General features: G+C 41.4%; 1 protein-coding gene across 2 annotated transcripts in view; it reads left to right on the top strand.

Annotated features, from left to right (window-relative positions):
• Positions 1 to 11,892, top strand: part of SNX30 (sorting nexin family member 30) — a 109,116-nt gene that overhangs the window by 52,369 nt on the left and 44,855 nt on the right. For both annotated transcript variants that reach the window (XM_041761838.1, XM_041761839.1), the window contains exon 3: positions 7,181 to 7,291. In XM_041761838.1, coding sequence (XP_041617772.1) covers positions 7,181 to 7,291 — 111 coding nt within the window. The remainder of the gene's footprint in view (positions 1 to 7,180; positions 7,292 to 11,892) is intronic.

Below are 11,892 nucleotides of genomic sequence, written 5' to 3'. Positions count from 1 at the left end.
TAAATAGCACTCAGAGGTCAAGGACACAAGGATTACAAAGCCAAGTTAGATTTGGTGACAAGAGGGTTCCTGATGACTCTGGGGGCTGCGCTGCCCCTGGGCGGGAGGTGGGCCAGCAGCGGCCAGCACGCATGCCCTGGGTTTGAGTGAGCGAGAAGAGAGTGTTGGTGATTTGGCAGTGAAGTGAGAACAGGGGCTAGAGGGAGTGTGAGTTTGGGTGGACGGGGCCACTTCTTGTGTCTAAGGATGGACAGGACTTGTGTGAGTGCCAGGGGCCAGCGTGGCGAGAGAAGGGAGCATTAAGGTGAGCCAGGAGGGGAGGGTGGAAGCCGCTGAGCGGGGATGGACAGAAGCCTGAGCTGACGTGGAGGGAGCAAGTGGCCTCCGATGGGGGATCCGATGGGGGAGGTCTACTCTTTCCCTTGTTTCTAGAGGAAGAAGGGAAGTTTCCGTTTTGCTTTGTTTTGTTTTGTTTTGTGGCAGGAAGTTGAGGGTTCTTTGCTTCTAGCTGCAGTTTTCGTTAGGAAAAGTGATGATCTTCTTAAGAGTGAGCGGGAGGGAAGGCTGGGAAGTTTTCAAAACTTCTGTGGGCTTTGCATAAACCGACGTGGAGAACAAGGGAGAGAGTTGACCTTGGAAGTGTGAAAGGGCCACCTGGCAGCGTCGAGGGTCCGGTGGTAGATTTTATCGTGTCCGTTCGCGTGTCCGTTCGCGTGTCGGCCTGCTGTGATCTTTCCTCCAGGAGTGTGCTCACACCCCGGGTGTCGCAGAGCAGGAAGGGCGTGGTTGCATTTTGGCCAGAGTTGTGAATGGACAGTAGGGGAAGGGACGTTTAGGATGGTGGCAAATAAGAGAAGTGACAGGTTATGGAGTTGATGCTGAATAAGGAAGTCAAGATAGAATTGGACAGAATGCCAAGGGACTGTAGGTCCCAAGATGCTGAAACACTAGGGGTCTTGGGAAACGAAGAGTCTGAAATCCAGGAGGTGCTGGTTAGAGAGAGGGGGGTCTGAATTTATGCCAGATGACAAAGTCTGCGGGGAAGCCGGGGAGTGGAAGGAGGAGATGTCATTGGCTCAAAGGTGGGTGTTGTGTGTGCAAAACACCTGGATCTCCAGGGCACCCCCGGTTGTGTAGGGGCTTTGGAGAGGAAGCCCCTTTGGCACTAGAATCCTCTGGGAATCAGGAGAATTGATAGAGTGTCAGTAGATGACAGGTGTGAGGGGGACAGAGATGTAGATATCTTGATGGCATGAGCCTCAAGAGGGTTTTCACGGGGCCGTGGAGCAGTGGAGGTGAGGAGCAGTGTGGAATGAGGGGGTTATCAATAGCAACTGTTGGTCTTGGGGGGTGAGGGCAGAGTTTGTGAGATGTGAGAAAACAAGCGACTTTCCACCTGCTGGGACAGCAGGGAGGCTGTGGTCTCCAGGGAGAGCTAGCTTTCCAAATCTAAATAGGTGGAAGAACCAAGGAAATTTATTATGGAAGGGGTGTTCTAGAAGGCTTGGTGTAAAGCTCTGAGAAATGAAGCTCCATGGAGCATGAGGAGACCAGAAGCCTGTCTGGTCATCATTCTCAGGTGTTCTGTTAGGGTAGCAGTGTTTTGAAGCAGAAAGAGATTAGCTGGCTAATATTTGACAAGGGAAGAGGTCCCTTTGCGGGAAGGGGGACGGTCACTCAGACTTCACAGGTTTCAGTTGTGGCCTGAACAAATGGCATTTCTGATGAAGACCAAATCTCTCTAGAGTGAACTGGTTGTAAATTTTAGATTGAATGGAAATTCTTTGGAAGGGCTCCAAGCCACAGTAGTTAGGCACATCAGCTCCTGGGGAGTAAGAGTTCTTCTGTGGTTAAGGTGAGGCTCAATGCACAGGTGCCCTGCCAGGTGATTGATTGCCCTGTGGCTTTGTGCGAGGTCTTCTAAAGTATTGAATTTTCAATCGATCAATAAAATAAAATAAAAAATTAAAATTCTGTGATGTGTCTAGAGATACTCATATGGAATGATGGCAAAAATTAATATTCTTCGTTACAACTCTTGTGCTCAGTTACCTGTTTGTGAATCTGACTTTAGGTGTGTACCCATGACTATGTGACCTCATGGGACATTCTAGATTATGGATCATGGTGTGGAAGGACCCAGAACAAAACAGTGTAGTGGTTGTCTCTGAGTATGGAACTGTAGGTGTGCACTTTTCTCTTTTTGTTGTTACTAGAAAAATAGAACCAAACTCTTTTTACTTTGTTTTCCTAAGTTAGATCTTGAATTTCACAGAGGAAAAATTTGCTACAGACTCATAGTTGGGGTTTTATAGGCCTGCATATTTTTATGAGTACTATGAGTCTTACAGCTGACTGGGTTTCTCTTCAGAAATTCATAGTACTGTCTCTGGCCCAGTTGTAGCAAGTGAGCAGAATTCCATAGTGAGTGTATTTTACTAGCCTCATTCCTGGCTCTACTTTTTCTCTCTGTCCTTGTTCTTTCTTGATCTTTCTCCTACTTCTAATTAATGTCATTTAATCATATTTCGTATGTATCTCCCTGTCTTTTCTAGAACAAATTGTGGTAAAAGTAAGTAAAACAAATATTCAGTCAGAGAGTGTGAGCATCCTTCTGCTTTAGGATGATTTTTTTTTTACCTTATTGCTTTCCAAAGCATGAAACAAATTTTTATTTAATCTATATGTTCATAAAGAAGCTTTTAAAAAATAAACAATTATTTTGGTGTGACTATCAAAGAATTATATGAGAATGGTAGAGAATTTGAAAATAAGGATGAGTATAAAGAGGACAGCTGTCATTATGAGTTCTAGATTTTTTCTAACCATTTATATCCACATTTTTAACACTAATGAAATCGTAACGTATGTACAATTAATTTTGAATCTTGCTGTTTTCTCATAAAAGCATATTGAAGCGTATTTGTTATTAAAGATGTCTTATAACATGGTTACTGATAACCATAGAATAAATATGCCATAATTTAACTGTATTTATTGTTAAGCATTTAGATTGCTTTGATTCCTTTGCTATTTTAAATAGTATTGCAGTGAACATCATTATACAAATATCTTTGCTGGTTTTTTTTTTTAATTTTTATTTATTTATGATAGTCACACAGAGAGAGAGAGAGGCAGAGAGAGAAGCAGGCTCCATGCACCGGGAGCCCGACGTGGGATTTGATCCCGGGTCTCCAGGATCACGCCCTGGGCCAGAGGCAGGGCTGCGCCACCCAGGGATCCCTCTTTGCTGGTTTAAAAAGTATTTTCTAATGGCTGATCCCTAGAAGTAGAATAGCAGTAATTAAAGATAGAAACAAACAAATGATAAATAAAAGAGAGAATACAGATGAATTTTTAAAAAGTTTGCAATGAGGGATGCCTGGGTGGCTCAGCAGTTGAGCGTCTGCCTTTGGCTCGGGTTTTGATCCCAGGGTCCTGGGATAGAGTTCCGCATTGGGCTCTCCACAGGGAGCCCATTTCTCCCTCTGCTTATGTCTCTACCTCTCTTTGTGTCTCATGAATAAATAAATAAGATATTTTTTAAAAAAAATAGCAACCATAAAGGGAAAAAGTGACTGAATTTAGAAATTCTGTATTAGGGGGGAATCCCTGGGTGGCTCAGCGGTTTGGTGCCTGCCTTTGGCCCAGGGCGCAATTCTGGAGTCCCGGGATCAAGTCCCAAGTTAGGCTCCCGGCATGGAGCCTGCTTCTCCCTCTGCCTGTGTCTCTGCCTCTCTCTCTCTCTGTGTGTGTATCATAAATAAATAAATAAATATTAAAAAAAGAAATTCTGTATTAGAAAAATCCTTTGGAAATTATGATAGATAAATGGCTATGAAGAACTTCCACAAATGAAAAAGACTTAAAGACATTGAAATGACAATTTATAAGAGATCCCTCACAAAAGAAAAATCTATAGCCAACAAATATTTCAATGGATGTTCAACTCCAGTAGTCATTAAGGAAACAAAACAAAGATGACATATTATTTTTCAGTTATAAGTCCATCAAAGATAACCACTGGTGATGAGAAAAATGTGGTAAGACTATAAGTTGTTATATTTCTTGAAGCAAATTAAGTTAAATGTTAATTTAATTAAAAATACACCTGGGTGGCTCAGTCGGTTAAACATCCAACCTTTTTTTGCTTTTTTTAAAAAAAGATTTTATTTATTTGTTCATGAGAGAGAGAGAGGCAGGCAGAGACAGAGGCAGAGGGAGAAGCAGGCTCCATGCAGGGAGCCTGACGTGGGACCCGATCCCGGGACCCCAGGGTCAGGCCCTGGGCTGAAGGTGGCGCTAAACCGCTGAGCCACCCGGGCTGCCCAAGCATCCAACTTTTGATTTTAGCGAGGGTCATGATCTCAGAATCATGGGTTAGAGCCCCAACCTATTGAGTTCTATGCTGGGCATGGAGCCTTCTTGGGATTCTCTCTCTCTCTCTCCCTCGTCCCCTCCCCTACAATCCTCCTCCCAATCCACACTCATGTACATGTACTTTCTCTCTCAGGAAAAAAGAAAACCACTAATTTTAAAGATTGGGCATTTTGCAGGGCACTTAAATGGTTCAGTCAATTAAGCACCTGCCTTTGGCTCAGGTCATGATTCCAGAGTCCTGGAATCGAGCCCCCATTGGGCACCCTGCTCAGTGGAGAGGCTGCTTCTCCCTCTCCCTTTGCCCCTCCTCCCTACTTCTCTTCTTGCTTGCTCTGCTCTCTCTCAAATAAATAAATATTTGAAATTAAAAAAAAAAAAGATTGGGCATTTTATAAAATACATATACACTCTCTCCTATCCAGTAATTCTATCTTAAGGAATTTGAGCCTTAACAAGCAGATGCCTGATGACGTTTACTACAGCATTGTTTATTGACTGAAAGATTGGCAACAACTTAAGTGAGGATTTGGTTTTGTTGTGGTATATCTGTCCAGTGGAGTGCTACATATGTGTTAAAAATGATCATGTAGATTTGAACTGACAGAAGGATACTTAAGAGCTATTAGAGATTTAGAAAATGAGTGAATGAATGGATATGCCTAGAAAAAATACAGAAAGATATAAACCATAATAATGTTTTTCTCTATTTAGAGGGATTATGAACTGATCTTTATTTTTTTAATCCATTATTTTTCCTGAAGCTTTCAATTTATTTTTTTAAAGATTTTATTTATTTATCCATGAGAGACACACAGAGAGAGAGAGAGAGAGAGAGAGATTGAGAGAGGCAGAGACATAGGCAGAGGGAGAAGCAGTCTCCATGCAGGGAGCCCAATGCGGGACTCCATCCCCAGACCCGGGATCACACCCTGAACTGCTGAGCCACCTGGGCATACCCCCTGAAGCTGTGTTTTAAAAAAAGATTTTATTTATTTATTTATTTATTTATTTATTTATTTATTTGAGAGAGAGAAAGAGAGCTCACACACATGCATGCACTGGTGGGAGGGAGGGGAATAGGGAGGGGGAGAGGGAGAATCCCAAGCCGACTCTGCACTACACATGGAGCCCCATGCAGGGCTTGATCCCACGACCCTGAGAGCATGACCTTGAGATCATGACCTGAGCTGAAACCAAGAGTCAGACGCTTAACTGACTGAGCCCCCCAGGTCCCCCTTTCCTGAAGTTTTAAAATAAGTATGTCTAGCCTGAATACGTAGAAGGGAAAAAGAAAAAAGTCAATTCCGCCAAAACTAGAATTGTTTACAGCAGAAACGAAGCAGATGCTAGGACTGCTCATGCACAGGCTTCTCCTCGCCCAGCCTCTGGAGGAGTGTCAGGCTCCCTGCCCTTTGAATTTCCATCACCCTTATGCATGAAAATTCATCAGCAGTGATTTGTTCTTTGAATTTAGGCATTCTTCCCCCCACCCCCTATTCTATAATGCTAATTCTAATAGGGTCTTCTTTATTAGGAGTCTTCTAATAAACCATAAATACTTAGGTTGAGTGAATCTCCTCACCTCTTCCCACTGATTATCCTCCATCACAGGGAAAGGCTGTGCATGGGACTTTGAAAAGGAAAAGAGATGCAGAAAGAGTTAATTGAGGTTCAGTCCAAGACCAAGTCCTTTGACTTCAAAATTCTGCGTAGACTGTGTGTGAGCACAGGTTCTGGGGAGGATGAAATCGTAATTCTCAATGCCAAAGCTGTTCACAGCTTTTTCTTTGTTGGATGATTCTTGTTCATATGTTTTTAAGATTTTCTTGGTGTCTTGGATTAAAACAGACTTCTGGCCTGAAAGAGTAAATTCATAAAATGTAACTTGGACCATTTTTAAAATTTTGATCTTTCATTTCCAAGAGCTATAATTTTCATATAGTCTGTGCCCTTATAGGGAAAAAAATGGGTTAGCTGAGACACAGTTTTAGTTTGGGCAAATTAATGTGTAAAAATCTTGCTTTGCCATGAATTAATTTTTTGTTCAGTACTGGTTTTCATATCAAAGTGCTGCAATCACATTTCAGAAGACTTCAAGAAAAGCGATGGCTGATGTAAAACATTAAATGCCTGAAAAATGGCGGGGGTGGGGTGGGGGAGAAAAGGGATGAGATTTAGGTTTTTCTCCAGTACAATGACATTTTGTTATTTCCTTCTAGATTTTTTTTTTTAATCACCTAAAATACAGTCTGGTTCCAAGGTTATGCTTCTGGAGGAAAATGGAAGATGAGGCAAAACTTTTTCTGTTTTCATCCAGTCCAGCTCCTAATAATAATATAGATAATAATAGAGCAAATGCTCTATTAGGTCTTTTCATTTGTCTCTCACCTGCCTTAGGTAAAACCTGTCAGCATATGTAGCAGGAGGTGGAGACTTAATTTCTTTTAAAGGATCAGTAGCAATATCCTCCGTGGAATTATTCTGCTAAAAGAAATCCTCCAAGTTAAGCCTGGAGGAAATGAATCAAATGTTTCTAAACACATTCTGCGGGACAGTTGAGAGTTCCACTTCCTAAGGCTAGAGAAAACAAAACCAAACAAAACCTCAACATTTCCATTTTAGATCCTTGACTTTTGAGCTGGATCCTGGGGGCCTGGACTCGTCACCTTTTGGCTGGTCCTTCCGTGGAAAGTGTGTTCGTGCTCAGCTTGGTTACTCAAAGAGAGCTTTCCCCCTCCTTTCTGCCAAGATGTGCTACTGTTCCCTCACGTGTATTTTGTTCCGTTCTTCTCCTTTGCAGAGTACACGGGTGGAGTTTGACCTGCCAGAGTATTCGGTCCGTCGGAGGTACCAGGATTTTGACTGGCTGAGGAACAAGCTGGAAGAGTCCCAGCCCACTCATCTCATTCCCGTAGGTACTAAGTCCTTACAGCTTGTTTCTCTCCATCCTGCATTGTGTTTCCTGGGGGTGTTTGCTCAGCTCTAACCCCTTACGTTGGGGGCGAATTCTGCGATCGTTTTATGCCACATTTCCCCATCAGATGTAAAACATTCTCATGGGTACTGTCCAATGTATTTCACCCTTGGGGTGTGGGTTCCTGGTTTGCTGTTATCCTGCTGGTTTCTTGAGTGGCGTGGGGTAGATTTGCACTTTCATTATAACCGTTTTTATGAGATGTGGAGAGTCCTAATTCTTATTTGCTGCCTCTTAAGACTGTCTGTTTCACCCTTCTAGACACTGTTCTTGAGGTTTGGGTGGCTGCCAGCAGGTGAAGAATGACACCTTGGATTATAGCTGGCTGGGCTTTCTTTAGACATGAGTAATTTGGGGAGCAGGAATCTAGCACATGAGCCACTCAACCCCAGTTTTTCTTTTTCTTTTTTTTTTTTTTTTTAAGATTTTTATTTATTTATTCATGAGAGACACAGAGACAGAGGCAGAGACACAGGCAGGGGGAGAAGCAGGCTCCCCACAGGGAGCCCGATGTGGGACTTGATCCCAGGACCCCTGGATAATGCCCTGAGCCCAAGGCAGACGCTCAACCACTGAGCCACCCAGGTGCCCCTCAACCCATTTTTCATTTAAAAAACCAAAAGCTACCTACCTCCATTTATTGAAGCAGCATAATATTTCTCTATTGCTCCTGTGTGTTTTAAAAATAAAATTTATTTATTTATTTTATTTATTTATTTAATTTATTTTTTTAAAGATTTTATTTATTTATTGAGACAGAGAGAGAGAGAGAGAGGCAGAGACACAGGCAGAAGGAGAAGCAGGCTCCACACAGGGAGCCAGACGTGGGACTCGATCCCGGATCTCCAGGATCACACCCCGAGCTGCAGGCAGCACCAAACCACTGCGCCACCGGGGCTGCCCTAAAAATAAAATTTAAAAGACTCCTTAAACCAATGTATATATTGAGTGCTTTTCTGACTACTTTTTTTCCCCCTGGTGGAAATAATAAACATTTAAGACCCCAGATGTTTCTTTGAGCTGTGGGGGCATTGGTGCAGTTTGGATCATAAACCATTTTTGAAGGGCTTTATCTTTCAGTAAAAACCTTGGTTGAATAACTTCTTAGCACTGCCAGTCTTCATGTTAAGAATACATCTTCCAGTGCTTTTCTTCCTTAGAAGAAGCTGAATATGCTGTGGCAGAAATGATGGGACTTGCCTGGGACTACATTCTTTCCTGGGGGAAGAAATTCATCTTTAAACAGTTGGAACTATTTAGAATCCCAGTTTGGTGAAATTGGCAGCTAATGAATTATTATTTTTTTAAATAGACTTTTTACTTGAGAACAGTTTTAGATTTCTAGAGTTACTGTGAAGATAGTGCAGTGAATTCTCATCTACCCCACACTTGGTTTTGCCTAACATTTTACATGGGTGTGGCCCACTTGTCACACTTAATGATTATTATTGACTGAAAGTCCCTTACTCAGATTTCCTCAGTTTTGCCTAAGGTCCTTTTTCTGTTCCAGAGTCCCATCCTGGACACCACCACCCATGTCTCCTTAGGCTCTTCTTGATTGCGATTCCTTGTTTTCGATGACTGTTGGCTGTTCTGAGGAGTACTCGTTGAGGCATTTTATAGAATGTCCCTCAGTTGAGATTTTTTTTTTTTTTTTTTAGTTCTGACGTTTTTCTTCATGATTAAACTGGGGTAATATCTTTTGGGAGGAAAGGTGCCATTCTCATCACATCATATGAAAGACATTCCTATCAACAATATTTATCACTGTTGATGTTAACCTTGATCACCTGATTTGACATAGTGCTGGTGGGGTTTTTCCACTATACAATTACTCTTTTTTCTCTCCTGTTCCATGTTGTACTGCTCCGAAGGAAGTTCTTTATGCTTTTAGCCCACACTGTGCATAAAGGGGAGCTATGCTCCACTTGCTGGCAGCTAGCATATTTGAAGTTTGGTTAGACAGCGACACCTGCTGGTTGTACTCACGCATGGACACTGAGGCGAGACCCGAATGAGGCTGGATGTCTTCAGAACATTGGGGAATGACCCAGAACATCTCTAAGTATGGTTTCCTCTGGTCAGGGTAGAACCAGTGAGTAGAAAGGTGCTCTACAGGCAAGTGGAGACGTAACTTTATTCAAATTCTTGCTACATGTCTGGGGTGGAGAGAGACAATATAGGAGAGCATCTCTAACTCAAGCATGAAAGTCATACTGGAAACAAACTCTTTTTTCCCTTTCAGAAGTTATTCTATGGCAACTTGGCTGGGCAGTGTCTCTCTGCTATTAAGCATTGACTTTGTGTTAGTCTTTTTATTAGGACTGATGAATATTGTCAGGGAGGTCAGGGGTTATAGGATGGACAAGGGACCCCTGCCTGGGAAGTTTATTGTCAGATGGAGACCTAGTAGACGTGTAACATAATTATTGTTTACATTTTCATTTCTTTATTTAAAAAACAGCTTTATTAAAGATATAATTCGTTCACCATACCATTTACCTATTTAAGATATACAAGTCAAGGGCTTTTTAGTAATTTAGTATCAATATTTAGTATATTAGTATATATGATTCAGTATGTATATTTAGTATATAAATATTTTATTTAGTAGATAGAGTTGTGCAGCCATCAGCACAATCAATCTTAGAATCTTTTCTCATCCCCAAAAGGAAGCTCCCACTCCCTGCTTGTCGCTTCCAAACCTTCTATCTTTTCCAGCCCCTGGCAACCACTAACCTTTCTGTCTTTATAAAATTTGCCTATTTGGTCTTTTGTGTCTGGATTTTTTTCGCTTGGCATAATGTTTTCAGGGTTAATCCGTGTTGTAGCATGTGTCAGCACTTTCATTTCTTTTTCTTGTCAAGTAATATTACATCGTATGGGTGTACCACCTTTAGGTGTATCTGCTCACATTTAATGGACGGTTGAGTTGTTTTCACCTATTGGCTGTTACGAGCAATGTGACTGTAAACATCCATGTGCAAATTTTTGTGTGGTCCTATGTTCTCATTTTTCTTGGGTTATACTATACCTAGGAGCATCACTGACAAATCATATATATATTTATGATATATTTATGATATATAATCATTTATATATATTTATAATCATATATATATGATTTATGTGTATGAATACACACACACTCTGTATATTTAACCTTGTGAGAAAGTGCCAGGCTGTTTTCCAAAGTGGCTGCATCATTTTACATTCTCATTAGCAGTGCGTGAGGATTCCAGTCTCTCCACGTCCTCATCAACACTGTTATTATCCGCCTCTTTGATTATAACTATCCTTGTGGGTGTGGAGTGGGTATCTCATCGTGGTTGCGATTTGCATTTCCCTGACAGCTAATGATATTGAACTTTTTTTTTTATGTGCTTGTTGGCCATCTGTCATCTTCCTTGGAGAAATATCTCTTCATATCCTTTCCCCTGGGTTGCCTTTTTGTTATTAGTTCCTTATATAATCTAAACGCAAATCCCTTGTTAGAGATCCGACTTGCAAAAAATGCGCTCCTGGTTAATGAGTTGTCTCTCTTGATGGCAGCTCTTGGAAGTACAAAGGTTTTCAGTTTTGATGAAGTCCATACGTTGTTTTTTCTTTCACTGCTTGTTCTTAAAGATGTCTTATCTAAGAAATCATCACCTGTCAAGATTTACACCTGTGTTTTCTTCTGAAAAAAAAATTTTTTTAAAAGATTTTATTTTCAAATAATTTCTGCACCCGATGTGAGGCTTAAACTCACAACCTCAAGATCAAGAGTTGCTTGCTTCACTTACTGAGCCAGCTAGGTGCCCCTCTTCTAAAATTCTTGTACGGTTTTAGCCCACACATTCTGGTCTTTCATCCATTTTGAGTTCATATTTGTACAGTGAATTTTCCTTTCCTTAACCCGTGAGGCTGAATACCTTCCCCTGACCTTATTGGACATTGGCATTTCTTTTATGACTTACCTCTTCATTTTCTCTTGTTTTTGTTTTTTTGTTTGTAAAACTCCGTATCTGTAAAAGAAGTTGACTTCTATCTTTTATATTTATTGATTTATTTAAGATTTTATTTATTTATTCATGAGAGACACAGAGAGGCAGAAACACAGGCAGAGGGATAAGCAGGTTCTCTGTGGGGAGACTGATGTGGGACTCCATCCCAGGACCGTGGGATCACCACCTAAGCCGAAGGCAGATGTTCAACCACTGAGCCACCCAGGCGTCTCTATCTTTCATATTTAAATCTAGCATTTGTTTTGATGTGAGATGGGAGGACCATACTTTTTTCAGGTGGTAAACTGTTGATGTTCCAGAACCACTTAAAAGTCATCAATCATCTTAATCATCATTTGTGCATCAGACTGAAAAAATCATGCATTAGACTTGAGTATTTGTGGACTACTTCCGAACCTTTGGCTCATCACTCTTTCTGGTCTGGTGCCCTCCTTCACTATTTGAATTACTGTAACTTTACAGAACATTTTAACATCTGGTCACACAGGTCCCCTTCTCTGTCTCCACCTGTCAATATGCTCTGTTTTCACA

This window comes from Vulpes lagopus, chromosome 7, assembly GCF_018345385.1.
Source record: "Vulpes lagopus strain Blue_001 chromosome 7, ASM1834538v1, whole genome shotgun sequence".
NCBI classification, from domain to species: domain Eukaryota; kingdom Metazoa; phylum Chordata; class Mammalia; order Carnivora; family Canidae; genus Vulpes; species Vulpes lagopus.
Note: the sequence above shows the minus strand (reverse complement) of the source record. Positions and strands in the feature narration are given on the sequence as shown.